This window comes from Choloepus didactylus, chromosome 18 (assembly GCF_015220235.1).
Source record: "Choloepus didactylus isolate mChoDid1 chromosome 18, mChoDid1.pri, whole genome shotgun sequence".
NCBI classification, from domain to species: domain Eukaryota; kingdom Metazoa; phylum Chordata; class Mammalia; order Pilosa; family Megalonychidae; genus Choloepus; species Choloepus didactylus.
Genome location: NC_051324.1, coordinates 1,730,477 through 1,754,915, shown reverse-complemented (window position 1 = coordinate 1,754,915; position 24,439 = coordinate 1,730,477). Strand labels below are relative to the sequence as shown.

The following is a 24,439-nucleotide window of genomic DNA, read 5'->3' as shown; positions in this document are numbered from 1 at the left end:
CCAGGACTGGGGCAGGGAAAATACGACACGAGCCTGGAACAACTTTTTGTGCCAGAAAGTAAGGAAATGCCCAACGCATGGCGGAGACCTGTCAAAAGGACACAGAAGTGAGGGTGAAGGGCTCCCACCGTTCACACGTGGGACCATTTGAGCATCAAATTCACTAAGGATAACAGTCCACTGACTGAAGTGTGAAACGAGGCGTCCGTCCTGATAGGAACGGACGAATGAAGATGGGAGAAAATCCTGACTTCATATTGACACGCCCAGCTCCAATCCAACAACACCTTCCAGGTTTGTGTCTCTTTCTTCCGGGGTGACAAGGCTTGGTCCCGACAGCAGTGAGTTCATCCACTTGCTCTCGCCTACAATACTCAAAAAATAGTTTGTGGTTTGCCACACTGATGCCACTAATTATAACAAACCTACTACGGAGAGCTCGCAGTTTTATTTGCAGTTCTCTTTGGTCTCAGACTATACACCCCGTCCAGTGCTTAAGCCAGAAGTGGCACCTTCTGGGGTGGGCTTTGATGGATGTGTAGAAGTCTTCCGGGAGCAGAAGAGGGGAGTGGGTCCGGCCTGTGCAAAGGGCTGGGGGTGAGAGTGGGCTGCAGCTGGGGCCTGGGGTTTGTTTAGACTGAAGGGGAACAATAAAGGGGAGGGGGTAGGACAGCTTGGAAGGGGCTGGACTACTAGGCAAGGAGCTTGGGATCCATGTAGCAGAGATTGGGGGTTTCAGGGAGGCTTCGGGGAGCAGAAAATGCGGAAGACGAACGGGCAGCTCGGTGGGGACCCTGGGACCTGAACCAGCCGGGGGACTTTGCTGTGGTCTCGCTCCGGACACCTCCATTTTATCGTCTGTAGGGTGGGTACGAGGCGGCCCCGCTCCTGGGGCTGCAGGGGCCTCCCCGGGGCCTGTGGGGTCCGCGGCGGGGCCGGGCCGGCTCGTACACCCTCCCTGTTCCGTGACATGGCTGTGCTTCCTGTTTCCCCCCGTCAGGGCAGTTTCAGTCTCAGCTTCAGAAGAACAAACGTTCTCTCAAAACAAAGGAAGAGGGCCGCCAACTGCGGAGGAAGCAGGAAGCCGTCGGCCCCTGTGCCAGCCCAGCTGCTGCAGCGCCGGGAGGCGACGGGCCAGCGAGGGCGGCCGGGCAGCGGGATGGAGTCCGTGGCCCTCTACAGCTTCCAGGCCACCGAGAGCGATGAGCTGGCCTTCAACAAGGGGGACACGCTCAAGGTAGGCCCACAGCAGGGGGCCATGGGGGCCCCGGACAGCCCCCCAGAGAGAGACCCTGGAGGAGGACAGGCCCAGCTTTTCTGTGTGTGGCTGCGTGACCCTGGATAAGCCACCTCGTGCCTCTGAGCCTCGGTTTCCCTATCTAGGAAATGGGGAGATGATCAACACCCCCTGCTTTCAACCTCCAGTCTTCCAGGAAAGGATTTGAAAAGACAGTTGTTGAGAGAGCAAGAGAGTGAGTGAGTGCGCAAGTGAGAGAAGGTTTTAGGAAAGAAATAAGTACCCTTGTTAATCTAGGGGGATTGGAATCACAGGTATTCAAGCATCGAGGATGAGCTTCCCAGCAGTATGGAGAAAAGGGAAAGTAGCTCATCTCCCCTTGTCCCCTTTGGATGGCCATAATAGCCCCCCGAGGTGGCCCAGGCAGATGGGTCTGTGGATCTCTCTCTGGAAGTGACTTGCCTTAAAGGTTTGCAGATGGAAGCAGAGCCCGGGGCCCAGATTCAGGGAGCAGCAAGGCCAAGACTGAGCTGCTGAAGCTGCCGCTAACTCACCCTAAGTAAGTCGCTGCCCCTCGCTAGGCCTCAGTCTCCCCCACGGAGCAATGGGCCTTAGACCCGGGTGTCCCTGTGCCCCTGAGCCTGGGCCCAGCCTGAGAAGGGCCAGGAGTTCCCCTCACCCCTCCCCGTGGGTGCCAGGTCTGAGCTCAGCAGTGCACACCCACGTCCCATTTGAGCAGCTGAGGGGGAAGGGCTCTCACCCCACTCCTCAGATGGCCACATGGGGCCCAGGGTTGCCATGAGTCGCTTGGCATGGGGTCAAGGTTGACCCTAGAGCCTGCCCTCTGTCCCCTGTGAGACGGATCACGCTGGGCTGGGGGCTGGGGAGGTTGGGTTGGGGTGCAGGACAGCTGGGTCCCCTTGAGGAATCCTCTCCTCTCTGAGCCACCAGCTGGGGGTCCTGTGGACGCATGGCCGGCTGGGGCTGGGGACGGCCGAGAAGGGCCTGAGACTCTTTGTAAGGACCCGTGTTTCGTTCAGAGGCTTCCGGCAAGCATCTGAGAGCAGCTCGGGGTGTCTAGACCCAGGTTTGGGGGTCAAGGGGAGCAGGAGAGTGAAGAAATAGGAGGGGGGTGGGCAGTGGGGTCCCGCGAGGCCATTGTCAAAGTGACTGGCTGCCTCCCCCCAGCCCCCGTTCTCCTGTCCCGCCTCCCCCACTCCGAGTCCATCGCTTCTCAACCCACTGCCCAAGAGCAGACTCTGGGTGTGTTTGCTTCCAAAAGGTGTGAGCCCCGGGAGGGAGGGAGCCGACGACTTGCTGCCCCTCGTCCCCCACCCCAGGTGGGGCACCGACCCTTCCCACTTGCACCCCTAATCCACGGAGACCGGAGAGGTGGGCAGGGCCGGAGCACTTTCAAGGAACAGGGGGGGCGAGAGGGCAGGCAGGGGGAGGGGCGGCCTTTTCCTTCCTTCATTCAACAAACGCTGACCAAGCACGAGCACCGGGCTGCGCCAGGTCCCTGCCCCTGGGGAGCTGACATTCCAGAGGGGGATGGGCAACCACCCCGATGGGTAAAGGACACGGGGAGGTGACAAGTGGACTGATGACATCGACAAGGGAGATGAAGTGCAGAGTGACTCTGGGTGGGTGCGTGGGGGCTGCTTTGGATGGGGCAGTCGGGACAGGCCTCTTGGAAGAGGTAACTTCTGAACCGAGAACTGGGATGAGCAGGAACCAGCCAGGAAAGAGCCGGGAAGAAAGCATCAAACAGCAGGTGCAAAGAACCCAAGACAGGGTGTACTCACGTTCAAAGAGTTGAAGGAAAGCACCCACGGCTGGGGAATAGCCAGTGGGAAGGAGAGGGGTAAAGTTGAGGGTAGGCAGAGACAGGAAATGAAGGACCTGGGAAGGATTCGGATTTCATCCTAAATGCAATGTGCACTCACTGGACAGTTTTCACTGGGGGTAGGACTTGATCAGATTTACATTTTAAAAAGCTAGCAGAGAGGCACGGAAGTAAATGGGGACTGGCTGTTGCAGAGAAGGTGACTTAGACTAAGAAAAATTTGTGACAAAAATGACAAGCTATTAGTGTCCTTGATATGTAAAGAGCTCTGATAAATCAACAAGAAAATTAAAAACTGCCTAGTAGAAAAAGGGGCAAAGGGTATGAAGAGGAAATTTGCTAAAGAAACACTGCAAACCAGTAAATGTCCAATTTCACCAAAAACCAATGACTTGTAACTTAGAACACATAACTGTTTTTCATTTTCCAGCTCAGCAAAGTTTTATTTTAAAAAGAGTCCCCAAGGTTATTGAAGGTATAGAAAAATGTGCACTTTGACGTGTGAGTGATGGACAGGCCAAGGGACACAATCACTTCAGAGAGCGTTTAGGAGACATATTTAAAGAGCCGTAAAAAATCCATGTCCCGTGACCTAGAAATTTTGCTTCTAGGAAACAGGATTATGTAATCAGAGATGCATGTACCCTATCCCATCAGGAAATACTTTGGAGGGTGTTTAATGACATACAAATGCTCATGATACAACATCAAAGTGACAAAAAGCAGAAGAAAAACGTATGCCTAGAGATTGTCAGCTTTCTACAGATAATCGGTAGATAAAATCGACACTCGTGTACTAGATTTACACGTCGGAAAAAAAGATCTAGGAAGAAATGTCCCAATGAGTTATCAGTTGGCGAGTGACTGGGCCCGTGGGTGATTTGTGTTTCCTTCTTTACCTTTTTCGCATTTTCTAAATGCAAACAACTGTTCCTTCTGGGGCTGGGGCTGGGGGCAAGGAGTGAGAGACCCTCTCAAGGTTGTCCCAGTGCAGGGTCAAAGCCATCTTTAAGAGTCTGGTAGGTTTTCTTGCATAAATTTTTAATAGATCTTATTTTTTTTAACAGTATTAGATTTACAAAAAAATTTGAGACTTCCCATATATAGGCTTCTGTTTCCTTAATATTAACATCTTACATGGATATGGTACATTTGTCACCATTAACGACCCCAAATTGAGTCTTTATTATTATTAACCAAAATCCATACTCAGATTTTGATTATTTTTTAAATTTTTTAACATATTGCATGAAAATATCATTTATCTTGATTACTAACGTTTTCAGTGTCCCTTAAAATTTGCACTTGAAGCACCCCCTAGCCTTCTCTCCTCCCAGCCTGGGTGACTGTAGCCATAAACATGTCCCTGCTTGTCCCTATGACCCCTCTTCCTCCTCCCCCACCCCGCAGCCGTCCCCGCAGCCGCCGATGGCCAAGTTCAGGCCAAACCCTTGCAGTTACCCTCAGCTCCTTTCTATCCCTCAGCCTCTGGTCTCCAGCCCGTCCCACCCCGAGTCTGACCCCTTCCTAGCGTGCTCCCTGCCGCCACGCCATGGGGACCCCGTCTTCGGGTGCTGGCCTTGCGTTCTGCAAACCACTTCCCACACGTCAACTTCTCCTGTTGGTTTCTCTCTCCCCCCCACACTGGGACGTAAGCTCCCTGCTCGCTGCTGTATCCCCGGGGTGTGCACACAGCGGGTGCTCAATGCGTGCTTGCTGCGGGAGCAGCGGACAGGGCGGCATTGGTGCAGGGCACGGCAGGAGCAGAGACCTGGGGCAGGGGCAGGTGAACTTCACCGGGGAGGCCCCGGGCCGCGCTCCTTTCGGGGAATTGTCTCGGGGGTCCGAGGCTTTTCCACAAAGCTAATGCGGGGTCTCAGCTTATGTAACCAAGAGAACATCTGGGACCCCTGAGTCAAGATGACAGGAAAATAAAACAAAACAGGAATTAGTCGTGAACAGGTTCACCCAGGACTCAGAAGTCGGTAGAACCGGGCTGCCGTCAGAGTACGTGTGCCCATTTAACAGGCGAGTAAACTGAGGCCCGAGGCCACAGAGCCTGGCAGGGAGCTCCAGGCCGCCCCAAGAGCCTTCATTTTCTCATTAAGCTGGGGAAATTGTTTTATTTGCTTTTTTTTTTCCTAAGTGAAAGTTTTCGTAAAAATATACCAAACTTCATGAGCCGCCTGCTTCTGTCGGTCCCCGGGCAGCTGACCTGGCTGCAGGGCAGGAAGGAAGGGGCTCCGCCAGGCCCCGCAGGCAGACAGGGGGTGCCCGCGGCGGGGGGGACCTCGGGCCTGGGCCCTAAGGGGAAACCCCCGCTCCTCTCGGCAGAAGTGGTCGTCTGAGTGGATGTCGGTGCCTTGGCCGCCCCCAGCCTTGGCTCCTGCAGCACCCTCCACCCGGGATCCTGCCCTGCACCCCAGTTTTGCTCCCAGCAAATATCCCCCCTAGGACTGGAGAGATGTGGGGGTGCAGGGCGGGGCCCCCGAGTCCCAGCCCCCTTCTCGGGTTCCCCCTGTGTGGCCTCAGCCAGGCCCCTTCCCCGATCGGGGCCTCAGTTTTCTCATCTGTAGAATAATATTTTGATGGAGGAGAAAAGCCCCAAAAGGACATTTACTGGGACATGTGGAAAGCTTGGACTGTAGACTGAAGGCTTCATGTCAACGTCAAAGTTCTTGAACTTGATAACTGCACGTCAAGAAGTTGCCTAAGGGAATATCCTTGACCCTGGAAACATACGTGAGGTTTTACGCGTTCAGGGAGCATATGTGCAACCCAAACTCAAGTGTTCAGAAAATTGATAGACAGGTGGATAGATGGACAGACAGACAGGCAGATAGCTGGATAGATAGAATGATACAGCAAGTGTCGCAAAATGTTAAAATCAGTGGGTCTGGAGAGGGGTGTTGGAGTTCTCTGTCTGGGGTTTGTATTATTTTTACAACTATCCTGTAAGCTTGAAATTATTTCAAAATAAAATGTTTAAGGGAAAAACTACTAACTGGAAAAAAAAAAATAAAGCATTTGCTGGTGTCCACTTCTGCGAGCCACGTGGGCACTGGGGTGACTGGTGTAAAGCTTGTCTGGGGAATGCAGGTGGGCCTGCAGTCACCCCACTGCACCCCATTTCCTGAGGCCTGGCCCCTCCCTCTCTGGCCTCTTGGCTGCTCACCTGCAGCCTCTCAGTTCCCCTCAGCTCAGCCGTGGGGCTACAGGGGCCTCAGCCCTCAGAAACTCAGCCCTGTGACCGTCCCGTGGCCCCCAGTCACCTGCGCCTGCTTCCCTTCACGAGAACATCACCCCTCGGGCGCTAGACCCCAAGGGCCGCTTATACTCAAGTGTTCCTGGGAACACCACCACTAGAAGCTGAGCTCAGGCTGGGGCTCCCCCACCTTCCTGGAGAGCTCAGAACTTCTCCCCAAGGCAGACCCCCAGGTCCACTCCCCAAGACCCCACGGCCTGCTGGAGCCCTGGAGGCCTGAGAGCTCCGGCTGCCGCCAGGCCTCCACCCACAGACCACCCCGGGCACAGACCGTGCCGGTGCCAGGGGAAGGGCAGGAGTGCAGGGCCACGTCACCCAGGCTGAGCCATGGCGCTGCCAGGCTCCCCTCCAAAACGGAGCCAGCGGGCACCGGGGAGGTTGAGCCAGGCCCGGCGCACAGTAGGGCCTCAGCGGGGGCTGAGCAGCTGCGTCTCTCCTGCCCACAGATCCTGAACATGGAAGACGACCAGAACTGGTACAAGGCCGAGCTCCGGGGTGCCGAGGGGTTCATCCCCAAGAACTACATCCACGTCAAGCCGCACCCGTGAGTGTCCCGCCTCCACTGGCCAGGCTCAGCGGAGCAGAGGTGCCCGTGGAGGGTCATGGCAAATCCCTCGGACACAGAGCCCCTCACCCGCCCCCCGTCCGTCTGTCTGGGCCCCCAGGCTCCACCAAAGCTGCCACGAGGGAGAGGCCCCCCAAGGTGGTGGGGAGTCAGGGCCGGAGGGGAAGGACCCTAGCCCCAGGGGAATGGCCCGGAGAGCTCTGGGAGGGGGCGGGGCCTGGGCTCTTGGCCACCTGCACCGTGGGTCCCTGCCCGCTCTGTGCCTCAGTTTCCCTGTCTCTAACACCAGGAGGGCGGAGGCTCCGATCTGCTCAGACTGTGCAGAGGCCGGCTTATCCCTGGGTGAAGCGTGGGTGGGGGGAGATGCAGACCCTGGGAGCCCAGCCTTCAGGGTGCATCAGGCGTGTCCAGGACAAGCCATGGTGGGGGCCGTGTCTGGGCCGACGCACCCTGGGAAACCGCAGTTCAGGCTCCCAGCACCTGGCACCCATCGCAGCTGCCCTGAGAAGGGGTGTGTGTGCAAAGCCTAGACCCAGAAATCCATTAAAAACAAACTTTAAATGATGGCCGAGGGAGCCCCAAGACAAACCGCTTGCCTCAGCCACCACAGACTGCCCATGGCCCCTGCGGGTCCAGCCTGGATGCTGGAGACTCGGAGGAGCAGAGCAGCCCCATCCCGTGGGAGAGAGAGGACAGAAAGAAAAGTATCTGGGGAGACAGTCAGCCCTGAGGAGGCTAACCAGGGAAGGCTTCTCAGATGAGGGGGCAATGAGTGAGGTTTTGAAGGTTGTGTAGGAGTTGGCTAAGTAGAAAAGGAGAAAGGGATTCCTGGGAGAGAGGACAAGATGAGCAGATGGAGAGCAGTGAGAGAGAACCCGTGGCATATGGGCTGGCTGGAGAGCCTTGAATGCCAGGCCCAGAGCAGCAGGGAGCCATGGGAGATACTTGAGCAGTGAGGGACTCAGTTGGATGTGGAGATAGGTGTGGGCAGCCGGGGGGGCTGTGATGCCTGTGTGGCTACGACAGGAGGGGAGGGAGGTGATGGGCTAGGGTGGGGCCTGGGGGTATTTCCTCTTTACAGCTCTTCGAGTTATTTCCAAATCTGCCACCTCCTCCGCCTTCCTGTGCTGGGGCAAGGCTGCCTCTCACTCCAGGCCCAGACCCACGTGGGCACCCCCAACATCCCCCAACAGAGCCTGTCTCCGTAGCTGGAGCCCTGGGTCCGAGGCCCTGCCGTGTCCCTCCTGGCTGTGTGACACTGGGCAGGCCTCTGCCCTCTCTGGTCCTAAGTCCCTCTGTCAGTAAAGGGAGGGGGAAGGAGGAAGGGGCTGCATGAAGAGAGAGGGATGGGGGAAGCCAGCTCCAGGCCCCAAGCCAGGGCCCACTGCCCCAGGTTCCCAGAGCACATCCAGACGGGCAATCACCGTGGGCCCTTGGAAAGCCGAGGCCTTCTGGTGGAGGAAGTAGCTTGGCAAAGGCCCAAAGTTGCTGGGGGGCACAGAGCAGAGGGCTCCATCTGCTCAGGATAGGGAGAAAAGATAACAAAAGTTGTGGTGCATGGTCAGGCCACCAGGGCTGGCCGCAGTGCTTGGAGGAAAGATTCCACCAGGGTAGATGGGAGCCATGGAGGGTTCCAGCCTCCGGCATCCCTCAGGTCAGATTTGGCCACTCGTGTCTGGGACAGGTGGGGGTCAAGCCACTGATTGACCTCCTGAGGCAGTGCCCAGGCCTGGCGGTGTCCCCCAGGCACCTTCTTGGCTAATCTCAGCACCTGCCGCACCCCAAAATAGCTGTGGGAAACTCCAGCTCTGTATCTGACTCAGCCTGTAAAGGTCCCAGGATGTGGGGAACGAGTGGAGCTCTGGGCCCCAGGAGCACCCACAGTCACCCCCCTCCTGCCCGCGGAAGCCCCAGTGGGGGGTAGGGGCATGATCCCAACCAGGACTCCCGAAGTGGGGCCAGGGAGGGCTGCCCAGGGAAGGGGATGGGCCACTGGGTCTTGAAGTTAGAATAGGAGTTAGCCAGGGCCGGCTGAAGAGAGCTCTAATCAAGAGATACATGGGGAGAGGGGTGTGATCCCCTCTATAACACCTTCCCATAGCAGCTCATTTAATCATCACCATCTACAGATAAGGAACTAGAGACACAGAGAGGGCAAGTGACTTGTTCGGGGTTGCACAGCTGGCAAGGCCCAGAGCAGGACTCGAATCCAGACTGCAGGGCCCTGGCTTGCGCCCATAAACCCCTGCACCGTGAACTGCCAGGAGGGGCAGCAGGGAAGCGCCCGAGAGGCAGCTGTGAGGCTGGAGGAGGAGCCAGAGGCCAGGGGCTTGCTGTGCAGCCTTGGGAGAGTCTGTGCCCTCTCTGGGCCTCAGTTTCCACGATGGGAACCACAGACGTTGGGACACTGGGAAGGAGGGAAAGCTGGGTTCTGGGGCGCGGGGGACAGCTTGCCTCTCCTTGAACCCCATCTGTCGTCTGTCCAGTCCCCCGGGGGTGGGCCCTGCTTTCCCAGGGTGGGGGCAGGCTTGGCAGGGGCCGAGGGGCCTCCCCAAGGGCGCAGCTGTCACATCCTTTGAAGGCAGCCGCCGCCCCCACGCCGACTCCTCCTGTGGGGTTTTGTGGGTTCTTTGGGGACACCCCGGCCCCTTCAGGAAACTCCCACTCAGATCCCTGCTCAGCCCCTCCTCCGACAGGACGGGGCCCCAGCAGGGGGCAGGGCACCCGGGGGCTGGGGCCCACCCGGCCAGGCGCTGTCGCTTCTCAGCCGTCCTCTCTCCTCACCCCTCCTCGACGACCAGCACCCCATCTTGTCTTGAGGTGGAGCCCCCAGACCCAGCTCCCTGACTCGCCCCTTCCCCTCCTCCGGGGAAACCCACAGCAGCTCCTGCAAGTCTCCAGAGCAAACCCCACATCCGCTCGCCCACACTTCTCCGTGCCCCCTCGTCCAGGCCCCAGGGTGGGGAGATGGACCAAGGGTCTCCCCACCCCCGTGGCCCTCCGAGTGGTGGGGGCCCCAGGAACTGTCTCTGAGACAGGACTCAATTAGGAGAAGGGAAGTGAGACAAGGCAGGGACGGAGCCCAGAAAGGGGGCGTCGGGAGGCAGGCTGCCGCCAGGGGCAATGGGGGCGCAAGCCTGGTGGGGAACCCGGGAGCGGTGCAACACGCACCCCGAGTGATCCCCCAGAGGGAAGGGGGAGCTGGGGCGTTTGCCTGCCCCCACCAGTGGTTCCCGCCCGGGGGCGCCACCAGGGCAGAAGCACTCGCGCTTGCAGAAAGCAGCCCTCTTCCCGAGGAGGTGAGAGTGGGGTACCCCCAGCCGCCGCGCCAGCACCCCTTGCTCCCGGCTTCGACAACAGGAAAAGGCTCACCTAGAATCCACCATCCACCACCCGTGCCGAGCTCAGTCTGACTCGGGAAGCGTTTGCCGAAGGAGCAAAGGGAAATGGAGGACGTTGCAGAGAAACGCTGGGCCTGTCTCCCTTCCTGAGCAATAAAGGGTCAGAAGGAAAACCAGGCTGCACCCGGGCCGGGAAGCCCGTCAGACGCCGCCAGCTCCCCGGAGCGTGGGGAGGCCCAGGGAGGGCAGGGGGCTGCCCGGGCCGCACAGCAGGGTTGGCCGAGCCAGGAGAGAAGTGGGGCCCAGCCTTCTGCCCCCAGCTTGGGAAAGGGGGCAGGGGAGCCTGCGTGCATTTACCGGGCGCCTTCTGTATACCTGTGAAAACGCCCACGTCCCCGCCTCTGGGAGCCGCTGTTGTATTTATCTTTTTTTACTTTTAAGACTCTGCCATCTAAAACAGGAAAGCTCAGCTGAGGTTGCTCGGTGTGCTATGGGCTGGCTCACCGGGGTGTGATTTTTCCGTTCTCATAAGGGTCCACGGGAGTGGTGGGTTCGTCCCCTCGCCTGGCTGTGCCTCAGTTTCCCCACCTGTACAATGGGTGCCATCATACCCCCTGCGATTTGGGGCCGCTGTGAGCGTCCGGGATGTGGCATGTGGAGCTCCCGGTCCACCCCCTCCCACCTGCCCCCTTCTCCCCAGGTGGTACTCGGGCAGGATTTCCCGGCAGCTGGCGGAGGAGATCCTGATGAAGCGCAACCACCTGGGAGCCTTCCTAATCCGGGAGAGCGAGAGCTCTCCAGGGGAGTTCTCCGTCTCCGTGAAGTGAGTCTGGCCCCGTGGGGTGTGCCGAGGGGGGCGGGCAGCCAGAGCTGAGGCCCGGTGTGGGAGGCAGGCCTCGAACACCAGGCTGAGCTGTAAGGAGCCATCAGAGCTTCTTTTTTGGGGGTGTGGATGCTGGCGTCTGACGTGGGAGGAGGCCAGGGCAGGTGTCCAGGACACGCTGCAGACAGAGCCCCTCTGTACTCGCATTTGAGTCCTGACCCTGTCACTTCCTGGCTGGGTGACCCTGGGCAAGTCACTCAACCTCTCTGGGCCTGCTTCCTCCATGTAAAATGCATGGTTGCAGAGAGGAAATGAGTTAATATGTTAAAGCAATTAGAATAGTGCCTGGCACTGGGAGGGTGCCCACGTGGCGGGGGGTGTCTAGCATTGTAACAGGGCACCAGCCACAGTGGAGGGGCCTCTGAGCTGTGCGAGCCCCGATCCCCAGAGGGGTTGAGGAATCCAGGCTGGAGGGTAGTGGCAGGAGAGGGGTTGGGGGGTTAGGGATGCGAGGGGTTCAGGCCCCTGGCTGCTCAAAGTGATAGGGCAGGTCTAGATCACACGGGGCCTGGCAGACCCTTGAAAAGAGGCAGTTTTCTCTTAAAGAAATAGGGAGCCATGGAGGGTTGTCAGGAGAGGGGCGGCACGTGATCAGAGTCAGTTTATTAACACATCCCTCTTGGGGGTGAGGCCAGGAGGCCATCAAGGAGCCTGGGGCAGTTGTCCAGGCGGGAGGCGATGGCAGCTGGGACCACGGTGGGGGCCAAGAGAAGTGGCTGTGTCTGGAGTGGGGCGGGGACATGTGGAGTGGGGGGCCCACCACTGCTACCAAATCACGGCTGCTGGGAGGGCCTGGCCAGAGCCCGGCAAGGAGGCGGTGCCCCATGGTGTCAGCTCGGTCACTGCCATGGCTGCTTTGGGGGTGGCCGGGGTGCCAGCGGGGGAGGGGGTGCTGGGAGGCCGTCACCAGTTTCTGCACTGTGCTTTGCTGAGACGTCTGTTTTTCTAGGACTGGGTTGATTCACAGCCAATGGCTTGATGATTTTCCAAAGGATAACAAACAGGGGACACTTGGAGGGTTAAAGCTGGGGCCCGTGTGGAGATGAAAGTTTAATGCGGGCTCTGAGGTCAGGAAGATGCTGATCGGGCTCCAGGCCTGGAATCCCACGGAAGCAGAAGGAAAAAGTCTCAGAAAGAGAACAGTTCTCCTCCTCCAGCTTCAAACAGTCCGGGGCCCTATGGGCCCAGGTTAGGGCTGCTACTTGTAGGAAAATATCCTCGCTTGAAGGAGAAATGCCTTGCAGGTCCCGGCTGAGGCTCTCCACTGAGTCCTCTGACTTGTTAGTAGATAGCTGGGCCATTTTGTAATTAGCGCATCATTGTGTGTAATTAGCAACGGTATTCTTTGTAGTTAGCACATTTCACGGATGGCAGTGAGGGCACCCCTGCTGTGAAATGAGCCCAAGTTGCTTGTATTTAGTTGGTTCATTTGGGCTGGACCCATGGTTTGTAATTAGCACATTAGGTTTGGTGTGTTAATGGCTGCTGTTAGAAGAGCTGGGAAAGCTTATTTGCTTTTTGCTTGAGAAAGCAAGCCAGCGTCCCCTTGGATCTTGTTTGCTGCAGACTGGAGGGGAGGGCCTAGAGATGAATTTTAACTTGATGCCAGAAAAAGTTTGCTTATAAACCCAGCCCTTCAAAAGGAGGGCAGAGTGGCTTTGGCAGGTAGTGATCTCCCCGTCTGTTCCTGGAAATAGTCATCTAAGATAGGACTGCTGTAGTCAGGAAGGCTGTTGGGGGTGGGGGTGTGTAGCAGTGAGTGATCTCACATCAGAGGGGTCCCCAGCCCAGCCCCCACCCTGATCCTCCCTCCCCCTGCCCAAGGCTGCGAAATCAGCCATCCAGCTTTTCTTCACTTCCTTTTCCCTTGGGAACAGGCTGGTTATCCCAAGGGGCTCTTACCCAGTCTGAGCCTCTGCTTCCCTAACTTAAAAACGAGCACAGTATTGGGGTGTAGGTGGGTGGGGGTTGCTGTGGGTTCTTGGCTGGTCAGGGGGCATCTGGCTTCTCCCCAACCCCCATGGCCCAGCCCCCACTTCCCACCAGCGCTCCCGGCAGACCCCGGGGAGGAGCTGCTTCCGCCCAGGCAGGAAGTAGCAGTTTCCCGGCTGCTGGCCTGGCCGTCCAGGGGCAGATGGGAAGGGGCCCGGTCGTCTCCCGGGAGGCGTCTGTCAGGCGGCCGGTCCAGCTGCGGGCGGTTTCTGGAACAACCCCCAGGGTTGCCCAGCAGAGCAGGTGCAGAGGGGGCTCGAACCACTGCTGGGGCCCAGGCTGCGGGGGCCTCCCGCACACCCCACCACACACCCCACCGCACACCCCACGGCACACACACTTTCCTTCCTCCTCTGACATTTCCCCCCGGACCGTCCACCGCACCCGGGGTGCTGCCCCCTCCTGGCGCCTCCTTGTAAGTGCAGCCTCCCGTGGGCGCGCAAGCGAGTTCAGACCTAAACAGCCTCAACCTTGGGAGTTGTTTCAACACACATTTACTGAGTATCTACTTTGTGAGATCACAGTTCACGGCCCCAGGAACAGGGAGAGGAGTCAAACCTGAACAGTGTAAGGGAAAGTGCACATGGCCCAGGGGATCTCCGGGTTGAATGAACGAACAGACGAATTTCAATCACAGTGGAGACGTTCATCAGGGAAGAGGTGACATCTGACTGGGCCCTGAAGTATGAGTAGGAGTTCGGTGCACAAGGACAGGAGAGAATATGCCAGGCACGGAAAACAGTGTGTGCAAAGGCCCAGAGTTAGGGCAGTGAGGGCAGGGCCTGGCTAGGAGAGATGGATGGCACTGGGGAGCCTAGGGCGGTTCTTGAGCAGGGGAGGGTCAGGCGCCAACATTGTGCTGGGAATGGTCTGGGGGTGTCCCCCAGGGAAACCCTGGCACATGCCCACCCAGCCTGTCCCACAAGGTATCAGGCCGGGTCCCCCACGGGTCAGCCCTGGAAGGCCAGAACCAGGCCCTGTCCCCCACGGGTCAGCACCGGCAGGTCAGAACCAGGCCCTGTCCCCCACGGGTCAGCCCTGGCGGTTGCGTCTTGGCTCAGCCGGCTGCGATCTGGCGCAGAACCACCAGGAGGCGCCCTCGGCCCTCGGTTCCCCCCCCACCCCCCCCACCCCCCGGCCCAGAGGGGTCCCCGGGCCCTGTTCCCGCTCCCAGGCCATCTTCCCACGGGGCATTGGAGGACCACCGGGCTGGGCTCAGGGTGGGACCCTGAGGCTCGGGAGGGGCCTGCGGTTGGAGCATGGACTTTGGAGCTCGGATCTCAGCTCCGGCACCCACCAGCTGTCCCACCCTGGTCAGGTGACCCTCCAGGCCTCACCTTCCTCATCTGTGGAATGAGGACTATGTAAAGCATTTGTGTGGTTCCCGGCACATCGTAAGTGCTCAATAAATGCCGGTTACAGTAATTATCGTTCTGTTGCTCCCCCCACCGCAGGCCCACATAATGGAAGGGAGACAGGAGTCCTCCCTTCTGGCCCCTAGAAGGAACCCCATCCTGATGAATCCAGGCCCTTAGAGGAAAGCAACCGGCATGAGCAGGGGCGTCCTTGTTCTCACCCTGGTTTGACCCTGCCTGTGCTGTGTGACCTCAGGCAGGTGCTGGCCCTCTCTGGGCCATAGCACCCTCGTCTGTGTCATGGGAGTAGTAACCTCAGACACCGTCAGGCTGGTGGCCCAGTGGCCGTCTGGAAAAAGGTTGGCTGGACGGATTCACGCGAGACAGCCCCCACCCCACTGCACGCAGCGCCTCCCACGTGCACACACAAGCCCCGTAAAGCCGTCAGGGGTGGGGTTTATGGCCTTGTGCTGTCAGCGTGGCCACAGCCGGCTGCCTTTTATGAGTTTACAGAGGGCTGTCTGTCCCCTTCCTCCTCACGGCGCGCACGTCTGAGCTGGCAGCCGCGGGCTGGGGTGCCTGCAGACCCGGGCCCCCACTCCTCTCCAGGCCCCCGCTGACCCCTCAGTCATATATGGCGTTTGTTCACGATGTTTGCTCTCATGCGAGGCGTCCTGCTTCCTTTCCGGCCAGGTGCCCTGAGCATCTACTGTGCACCAGGAGCCGATGCGTGTGTATCTGCTCTGCCCACTCGGTCACCAGAGATGCCCTGTACCCTCCTGTGCACACGTCCCATGTCCTTGAGATTGAGCCATGAGCTAAAGAGGACAAAGCCCCCTGTGTGTTGGATGCTCACAATCTAGTAGAGTGACAGACAATAAATAAGCAATTCGTAAATTATACAAAATCTTAGAAGGTGATAAAGGCTTTGGAGAAAATGAAGCAGGGAGAGGTGGAGAGGGTGGGTGGGGAGTGTGATTTTAGGCAGGGAAGGAAATGAGGAAAGCTGCATGATCCCTGGGAGGCCAGTTTGTAGATAACGAAACCGGAGCCCAGAGAGGTGAAGCAACTTGCCCCAGGTCACACAGCGTGGAGCAGCAGAGCTGGTGCACGCCAGCCCCCTGCGCCTGCCAGGCCTGTCCTTCTGCCCACCTGTCCTGAGACCCAGAGGCCCAGCAGGGGTCATCCCAACGGGCTCCTGCCCCGTCCACACCCACAGCCAGTCACGTTTGGTTTCCCGTCTGCTGCGGAAATGGCTTATCCTCCGCCTCCCCTTGACAGACGGGCAAACGGAGGCCAGAGGGGGCCAGGCCTGAAGGCTGTCAGCCGGCGGGCAGTGAGCACCCTCCCTCTCTCCCCCTGCCCCCACCCCAGCCTTGTTTTCCTTCCCAGCCACGGTCACCCTCACTGCCGCCACCGCTGCTGCCCGGCCAGAAAAACCCGCTGGACAGGCCCTGCTGCCCGATTAGGCCCTCGGGGCTTTTCTTGCAGCCCAAGGGCCCGGCCCAGCCCCTCGGTCCCCTGGGTGGGGGTGTGGGCATCACAGCAAGACAAATCCACCCACGACTTCTCACTGAGAAGGGAAGACACCCAGATGGGGAGACAGACCCTGCAGCCACACACCAGGCACAAGGGGGACATGCATGTGCCAGGACTCACGCACAGAAGCACACACACTCACGTACACACGCAGAATCACACGTATATGCATAGAAACACACACACAAACACGCTCACACATGCACACACAGAAACACAAAAACGCACGTGCACAAATACACACACAGAAACACAACCTCACACACACACACACAGACGACCCAGGCTCCAGGGACCCCCTGTCCTGCCGAGCCCAGGCTCAGCCCCTCCCCCACCTCGGGGGGCCCCCAGGCGGCTGTCTGCCTGGCTCCCTCCCTCCCAGTTTGGGGGTCAGCTGGACCCTGACTCAGTTTCCCTGCCATGCTCCAAAGCTCCCCTGGACCTGGAGTGAGGTGGGGGGTGGGAGGTGGGTGGCAAGTTCTGGAGGGTCCCCAGAGGGCATCTCGCTGTCGGAGGGACTCTTAGATATTTCCTTGAGGCCTTGACCGGTGCCAAGGCCAAGTGTGGGCCCGAGGGAGGACGGGCTGCTGACCAGGACGCAGGCGAGGCTGGGGAGCAGTTCCCCAAACGCTGGAGGTGAGCCCTGCGGTCTCAGACGGGGCCCCCATTGCCCGGCCGGGGCTGCTCGGCCCGAGGGAGACCCCTACCAATGCTACACCGTCGCAGGCAGGCCACCTCCTCCCGAGCCCCCGTCTGTGAACCCAGAAGCTCAGACCAGCCGAGGGAAGGGGCCTTAATGTGCACATTTACTGGATCTGAGGATCTGTGAGTTCTCAGGGCAGGGGGTTCTAGAATTCTGCGCCAACCCCGACTGCTTGCACCCCACCCCTCATCTTAGCTCGTGGGCTCTACGTCCTTATTAGGGAGAACTAAAGAGAACTTCAAACCTTGAAACCTCCCAAGTCGTGCTCATTTTTTCCCCTAAACTGCCCTGGCCAAAACTTGTAGGACAGTGTGGACTGGAAGCAGCCACAGGGGCAGCCTTGTCTCGGGCCTGCGAGCGAGGAAAAGCTTTCAGGCGTTTCACCGAGCAGGACATTGCCTGTGGGCTTTGCACAGATGCCCTTTATCACGTCGAGGAAGTTTCTGGTTTTCCGGGTGTTTTTATGAAGAAGGGGTGCCGGCTTCTGTCAAATGCCTTTTCCGCGTGGATTGGGGTGGTTGTGGGGTTTCTTGCCTTTGTTCATTTAATGTGGCGGATGACATGGATTGATTTCCTCACGCTGAGCCACCCTCGTGCTCCTGGGTAACTCCCAGTTGCTTGTGGTGTATAATCCCTGTAATGTGCTGTTGCATGTGGTTTGCTAGAACTCTGTAGAGGGCTTTTGTATCTATAGTCATGATACAGACACAGGGTTTGCGCCTGTGGTTTTCTTTTCTTGTGACAGCTCTACCTGGCTTTGCTATCAGGGTGATTGTTGCTGGCCTCGTGTCAGTCTCCTCTTCAGGTTGTTGGAAGAGTTAGAGAAGGTTTGGTGTCAATCCTTTCACCAGTGACCCTGGACTTCTCTTTCTTGGGAGGTTTTTGATGACCAGCTCAATCTTTTGAGATTTTCTATGTCTTCTTGAGTCCATTTTGGTAATTTGTGTGTTTCCAGGAATTTGCCCATTCCGTCTAGGTTATCTAATTTGTTGGCATAAGTTTTTCATCATGTTCTCTTATAATTCTCTCTATTTCCGTGAGGTTGGTAGTGATGTCCCCACTTTCATTTCTGATTTTGTTTCTCTGCATCCCCTCTCTCTCTCTTCTTTGCCAGTCCAGCTAAAGGTTTGTCAATTTTTTTGACAGTTGTGGCCATTTGGGCAGCAGTCTTTTACAAGCCCCCTTCTCTGCCCTCTTCCCCAAGGACTGGGGGCCCCCTTACCCCGGGCTTCTCCTCTGGGGTCGGCATGAACTCAGGGCCTCTAAAGATAACTGAGCCAGTGGGTTCTTGTGCCCAGTTTCTCCTGTACCCAGGGCACTGCACCAGGAGTCTGGGGCCAGGAAAACCCCTCGGCTCATTCAAACAGGCTGGGGGGTCCCGGGGTGGGGAGTGACGCCCCGGGGGCTGCGCTCAAGGGAGGTGCCCGGCTCCAGCAGCTACCTGACCCCCTAGCCCCCCCAGGATCAGTGTCCCCCCACCCACAGGCGACCACACGAATGGCTTCGTCACCTAGCACAAGTCACTGAGGACCCACAACCCAGTGTCCATCTGATCAAAGCCCCAGGCCCTTTCTGGCCCCCTGGGGGGCCGGGAATGACTCAGAGACCCTACCACGTCCTCTCCCGGGTGCCTGTGCAGGCTTAGCACACCTGGGAGCTGGAACCCCAGGTTCCACACTGCTGGAAGAACGTTTCAAGAGCATCAGCTCCCAATAAGGACTTACAGCTTGGACCAGAATTCCCTATTCCTGATTCCAGTCTCTCCCCAACTGGGCGGGATTCCAGGGCCACTCCTGCCTGACCTCCACCTTTTTGGGTATCTAGTATACAACTCATTATGAGCAGTGGTTTAAAAGAAGGTTGTACAAGGGGCCGAGGGACCCACAGAGAGCCCTGATTCTGACTGAGGGGGTCTGAGGAGGCTTCTCAGAAGACGGGCCATTTTACTAGGGCTTTGAAGCATGAATAGGAGTTTGACTGCAGAATTATTCCTTCTGGCTGGAGAATATTGTGTGAACAAAGGCCCAGAGGTGTGTTGGGAAGTGGAGAGAGGTTCTGTGGGGTTCGACCTCTTGGGGTAGGGTCTCTGCCTCCCACACATCCAGACCAGAGGGAGGTTAAATCTTCAGTCTTCAACCAAGCAACATGTCAGCCCCCAGCTGATAGGTGGGGCAACCCAGCCGGAGGTAAGGATGGGAGGTGAGAGGGCAGCTGGGAGCAAGGGCCCCCGCGTCTCCTGGAGAGGATGGGAAAGAACTCAAACGTGCACCTCAAGGAACTCAGGCTTGTACACACAGGGGGTCCAAAATTCTTTGACAGGATTTTAATTTAGAACCCAGAAGGTGGATTTTTTACCTTTGCATCTCAGGACTGGTTGGCAGGTCTCAGTTAGTCCCAAATGTGAACGAAATGGCCCCAGGCTGTGCCCGGGATAACCAGGGGCCGCCTCTCCCACCCCCAGCCTGGCCACGCCCACAGGTCCTGGGGCCCCTCCACCTGGACAGGAGCCTCCCCCAGGCCTGTGAAAAGCAGGTTATTCGTAAAGTCCCTTATTTGTAAATTGTAAATTGGCTTCTTCCTGGTTGGGGGCTGAGGCTTTTCTGGAGGCTGCTACTCCCCAGAACCCCCAGCCCAGACCAGTGGGCCGGGGCAACCCAGGTGACCAGCCTCTCCTCCCCCTGCAAGGTAAGTATCAGCGCACCTGTTTGATAGATGAAGACACTGAGGGTCAGAGAGGTAAGCTGGCATTCCAGTCCCACTGGCCTGACTGTAAAGCTGGGAAGGGTGGTGAGCGTCTGGCTAGGCAGAGAAGATGCGGGAGGGACGGTGGGCCTCCTGGGGGCCAGGGGGCAGGCACAGCCCATGTAGCAACATGGCAGGGTACAGCTAAACTCGGAATAACACGATCCAGGACATTATTAATACCATAATTAGAGTCACTATTCTTGCTATTGTTTTACAACAATGACCAATCGGGGAGCGTGCTAGAGCCGCACTTTCCAATGTGAGAGCTCACAGGTGGCCCTGGCTCCACCTTTCTCGCTGTAGCTCTGGGCAGGTGTCTGTGCTCAGTGCCTCAGTTTCCCCACAGGACAGAGGGCCCAGTTTGCTCTTCCCAGGCCTTGAGGCAGGCCTGCTGCCCCTGCGGGAGGGGAGGGAGTCATGGCAGTTTGTGTCTGCCCTTGATCCTGACGCGGCCTGGCCTCGATCTGGCATGGCCTGTCCTGGCATGGAAAATGCCAGATGTGGGAAGGCACAGAGCAGGTCCTTCTGCCCAGAGCCAGCCGGAAAAGGCTTCACCCAGCTGGCCAGCCTGAGAGGGGCTAGAAGTTACCTGGGAGGATTTGGATTTGATGGCAATGTTGGAGGGACTTCCCAAGCAAGGAGCATGGGCTGGGAGATGGGAAACAAAAGGGCCTGTCGACTGGATCACAAAGCGTGGTGAAGGAAATGAGACTGCACGCATAACCAGGATCAGACATCCTGAGGGCAATGGGGAGCCATAGAAGGTTCTTGAGGAGGAGGAAAGGACACGAGGCATCCATTGTGCCTGAGCTCCTCTCACACCAGCAGGCTTTGGTCCGGGTCAGGATGATCTTAGGACGTGCTCTCCAAGGGACTGTGGGTTCTGGGAGCGGATAGGAGAGGACGGAGAATGGCAAGGCTCAGGGGCTGTTGAAGAGATGTGAGAGCACATGATGTCAGAGAAAGCCATTTACCATTGTGAGTAAACCACAGTCAGCATTTTCTAAGCACTTATCCATAAGGGAGGCGCAAGCTCAGAGAGGTCAAGTGACTTGCTTAAGGCTGCCCAGCAAGAAAGTGGCCAAGACTGGTGGCCTGGCCCCGAACCCATGCCCTTAATCCCCTCCTCCACTGCCAGGGGGCTGGGCGGGGGGTCTCAGGCCTGCCCTCCCAACCCCCCACCCTTCATGAGGCCCTGGGGAGGGGCTGGGGGGCCCCTCTGAGGCGGCCACCGTCCTCCCCCCCCCCAGCTACGGGGACCAGGTGCAGCACTTCAAGGTACTGCGGGAGGCCTCGGGCAAGTACTTCCTGTGGGAGGAGAAGTTCAACTCCCTCAACGAGCTGGTGGACTTCTACCGCACCACCACCATCGCCAAGAAGCGGCAGATCTTCCTGCGGGACGAGGAGCCCCTGCTCAAGGTGGGTGGGAGGGGTGGGGGGACGGGAGGTGGAAGGGGCCCTGGGTGGGAGGGGTGGGGGTGCAGGAGGCCGGGCAGGGCCCCGTGTGCTCTGCCGGGCGGAGGTGACGCTCACGGTGCATGGCCTGGCCTGGCCACCCCCCCCTTCCTTGGCAGCCTGGTGCCCTCGGAGGGTCCGGCCCAGGTTCCAAAGCTAAATTCTGGTGACGGCTGTGGAGACGTGCAAGGATGGGGGAGGAGAAGAGGGCAATGAAAGGACAGAACAGTGTGGAAATTCCAGGGAGAACAATCTCGATCTGGCTTGCTCTCCGCGTCTAGCATAGTGTGTGACACACAGCAAGCACTCAATAAATGCTTGTCGCAGGAAGGAAGGGCACAACCCCTGCTGCACCTACCGAGTGCCATGCCCAGAGCTGGGTCCTGCACTCTGGGAGCCTCGTCATCCCCATGGTACAGAGGGGAAACTGAGGCTCCAGGAGTCATGTGACTGGGTCCTCTCAGCCCTGGAGCCCACTGCCCCGGAACTGGCCATGGGTCGGGGAGCAGGGTGGTGTGCACCCGGGGGCGAGGGCCTGGCCGGGCACAGGGTGTGCGAGGGGTGGGGTGGGGGTCCGCCTGCCCCCCAGCTTTGCAGTAATAGCAATTTGCCAGCCAACTCCTTCATCAAGGGGCCCCAAGGACAGGGCTCCTTCTCATTAGGGTGATGACACCCCCAGTGTGGCTATTGGCCCCGAAGGGCTGTCTGTCTTGGGTGGTGGTGGTGGGGTGTTGGCCTGGGGTGGAGGTCCAGACCCTGGGACGTCCCAGTGGCATGTGGGCTCTGCAGAGGGTGTGAGCAATGCGGCCTCAGCCTGGGGGGAGGGCACTGACCAGCAGAGAAGCTGGGGTCCTGCCTGGCCAGCCCCCCACTCCCACCACCTTGCTGTGTGACCTGAGGGCCAGTCGCCCCTCACCTGGACCTCCCCCCTGTTGAATGGGGTCTGCTGGGCCGGGACCACCAAATAGCTGCCTTGGAAGCCCCCGTTAGCTCCCCTCTGTCCATCCAGGTGCCTTTGGCTTCCTTGGCCTGACCCCGAGGGCACAGGTAAGTGCTGAGCCCACAGTCTCGGGGCGTCTGGCTCTCAGAGCACCCCCCGGCTGGGCCTCCCCAGGCCTCTGTCTCGTGGACCACCAGCCCCCTCCCCACGCCCTGCCAGGAAGAGAACGTAAGGAGCCAGGAGGAAGTGGGGGCTGATGGCTCCCCAAACCCACCCCACCGCACCTGGGCCTCAGGCTCACCCACCCTGTGGGGTGACTCCAAAGCTGGCTCAGTCCCCGGGGACCCAAGACACCCCCTCTTTCCTGGGCAAAGAACCACAATTGCAGCCTCCCTGCCGATCCTATCCGCCACCTCGGATAAGATTCCACAGGCTCCCGGGGGGTGGGCAGACGGGCCTGAGAGAGTGCCTGTTCAGTGCTGAGGACAGGTGGGGAAACTGAGGCCCACAAGGGGCAGGGACTTCCCCAGGAAGTCCCGGAACCCAGGCCCGAGAGCCCAGAGCTGCTCTAAGAGACCGTCCTTTCCCTCAAAGCCTGACCGAGGCTGCACCGCACTCTACAGTTTGCAAGACCCTTTCTTGTGTCTTAACGGCCTCGAGTCGAGAAGCCCCCCGACTGCGGCACAGCCAGAAGCGAGACCCCAAGAAGGACGGGGGCCTACCCAAGGCCCTGCCCTAAGAACCCTCCAGCCCTGCGGCCAGCTGATGGCTGGGAAAGTGCTGTTCTATGTAGATGCAGAGTCTGTGTGGCAAACCTGCCCGGGTCTGTGCAGCGGGAGGCCACCCGAGGTGGATGCAGGCACGATGGAAGTTCATCCCCAAGTCTGCCCCGAAGCCATGCCTCCCACCAGCTCAGCCCAATGGCTTCTCTGTGGGGAAACCCCGCCAGGGGGGGCGCAGGTCACAGAGGGGCTGCAGGAGCGCCGCTATCCACACTCTCTCCCCTCGCAGCCGCCCCGGGCCTGCTTCGCCCAGGCCCAGTTCGACTTCTCGGCCCAGGACCCCTCGCAGATGAGCTTCCGCCGAGGGGACATCATTGAGGTGGTGGAGCGCGTGGACCCCCACTGGTGGCGCGGCCGGCTGGGGGGGCGCGTGGGCTTCTTCCCGCGGAGCTACGTGCAGCCGGTGCACCTGTGAGCGCGCCCACTCCGTGGAGAGGACACTGAGGCCGCGGGGCTCGGGGGAAGACGGGGGCTCCTGATGCCGCCCCCGACCTCCGGCCCCGCCGGCCACCCAGCCAGCTGCCCACACACGCCCGCGGACGAGGGGAGCCCCCGCCTGTGCCCGGCCCCCGCCCCCTGGGCCAGTAGCGCGGTGGGTGGCTGTGGATGGGGTCGGCAGAGCCCCCGCCCCCTCATCCCATCAATCACCGCCTCCTCACAGAGGGTGGGGTCTGGTGACCCCCTGTGGGGGCTCAACCCAGGGAGAGCCCTGGGCTTGGTGGGTGGGTTCACCTGGGGCCAACCCCCTGCCTGCCCCCTCCTTTGAAAGGCCCCTTGAGACAGGTAAGGGGGTGCTGCAGGCCTGTGACCCCAACCAGTGGACAGCACTTCTGGGCAGCACCAGACCTGTGGGTGGGCCGCTGGAACCCCCAGGATGGGGGCGGCCACCCACCCTGTTTGCTGGTGTCACCTCCAGAAGCCCCCAGCCCCATGGACAACTTCTGAGGGGAAGGGGCTGCACCAGCCATGCGGGGCTGGGGGCTGCAGCGGTTCTTGTCAGTTCAGGCCCCGGTTCTGCCGAGAGCAGGGAGCAGGGGCACGGGGCTGGGGCCGGAAACCTATAGCCCACGAGGGCACCTGGGGCCAGGGCTGGACTTTGGAGGCCCAGCAGGGCCGCATTCTGGGTCGGGGGCACAGCGGGACTAAAGGGGGGCACCCAGACGGGGGAGCTGCAGCCTTGGGGACCAGGGACACTGAGAGGGTTCCTGAAAGGGCCTTGCCGGGGGACCCACCTCGCTCCTGGGCAGGAGAGAGGCCCCTGCACCCGGCCGCAGCCACTCCAGGCCCCGAGATCCCCGAGCTCCCCAAGCTCTGGAAGGTTCTGCTGCCCCTGCCCCGGGCCGGTGCGTTCACAATAAAAACAGTCAACCGAGTACCGGGCCACCCCTGAAGTCTGACTTTTTTTCCAACTACGACTGCTTTGAAGTGGGCTCGGCGGGGCCCTGGGCACTGACCGCCCCTCTGGCCTGTGTCCTCCTTTGGGAAGGGGGGTGGACGCGAGCACCCCGAGGACCCCCGTCAGCCTTGGCTGGCTGCGTCAGGCGAAGTAGGCGTAGAAGAAGACGTTCACACACACGAGGAGGATGGCATTGACCTCGCAGACGCGGGCCCAGAACGCGCGTCTCTGGGGTGTCTGGCCGGCACCTGCAGGGGGTGACGGCAGGTGTGGGCAGGTGACGGAGCCGCCCCCCGGCGGGCAGGGGGCACCCAGGGCCCTGCTCACCTGCTTTGCCGCCCAAGCATGCGTCCCGGGACAGGGTCCACCAGGTGAGGTTCTCGATCTGCAGGGAA

General features: G+C 59.4%; 2 protein-coding genes across 6 annotated transcripts in view; one reads left to right on the top strand and one right to left on the bottom strand.

Annotated features, from left to right (window-relative positions):
- Nucleotides 1–486: 486 nt before the first annotated feature.
- LOC119514460 (GRB2 related adaptor protein) lies at nt 487–24,039 on the top strand. Its single transcript, XM_037810228.1, has 6 exons — nt 487–597; nt 1,001–1,237; nt 6,795–6,892; nt 10,955–11,077; nt 20,722–20,890; nt 22,878–24,039. The coding sequence occupies exons 1-6, from the start codon at nt 535–537 to the stop codon at nt 23,061–23,063; spliced, it is 876 nt and encodes a 291-aa protein (XP_037666156.1). The 5' UTR covers nt 487–534; the 3' UTR covers nt 23,064–24,039.
- The window catches only part of SLC5A10 (solute carrier family 5 member 10), a 52,141-nt gene continuing 49,560 nt past the window's right edge, over nt 21,859–24,439 (bottom strand). Inside the window, exons 14-15 of one of the 5 annotated variants that reach the window (XM_037810225.1) lie at nt 24,372–24,429; nt 24,067–24,292 (exon numbers count right to left, since the gene is read on the bottom strand). In XM_037810225.1, coding sequence (XP_037666153.1) covers nt 24,186–24,292; nt 24,372–24,429 — 165 coding nt within the window. In that variant the 3' untranslated portion in view covers nt 24,067–24,185. Of the gene's footprint in view, nt 24,430–24,439 lie in introns of all 5 variants that reach the window. The other 4 variants (XM_037810226.1, XM_037810224.1, XM_037810222.1 and 1 more) reach the window with 4 other exon arrangements.

Excerpts from the sequence above, each read along its gene's own strand:
- LOC119514460 (XM_037810228.1), top strand. The coding sequence starts at position 535 with ATGTGTAGAAGTCTTCCGGGAGCAGAAGAGGGGAGTGGGTCCGGCCTG. Across the intron at positions 598-1,000 it reads GCCTGTGCAAAGGGCTGGGG|GGCAGTTTCAGTCTCAGCTT; the intron begins GTGAGAGTGGGC and ends TCCCCCCGTCAG. Across the intron at positions 11,078-20,721 it reads GAGTTCTCCGTCTCCGTGAA|CTACGGGGACCAGGTGCAGC; the intron begins GTGAGTCTGGCC and ends CCCCCCCCCCAG.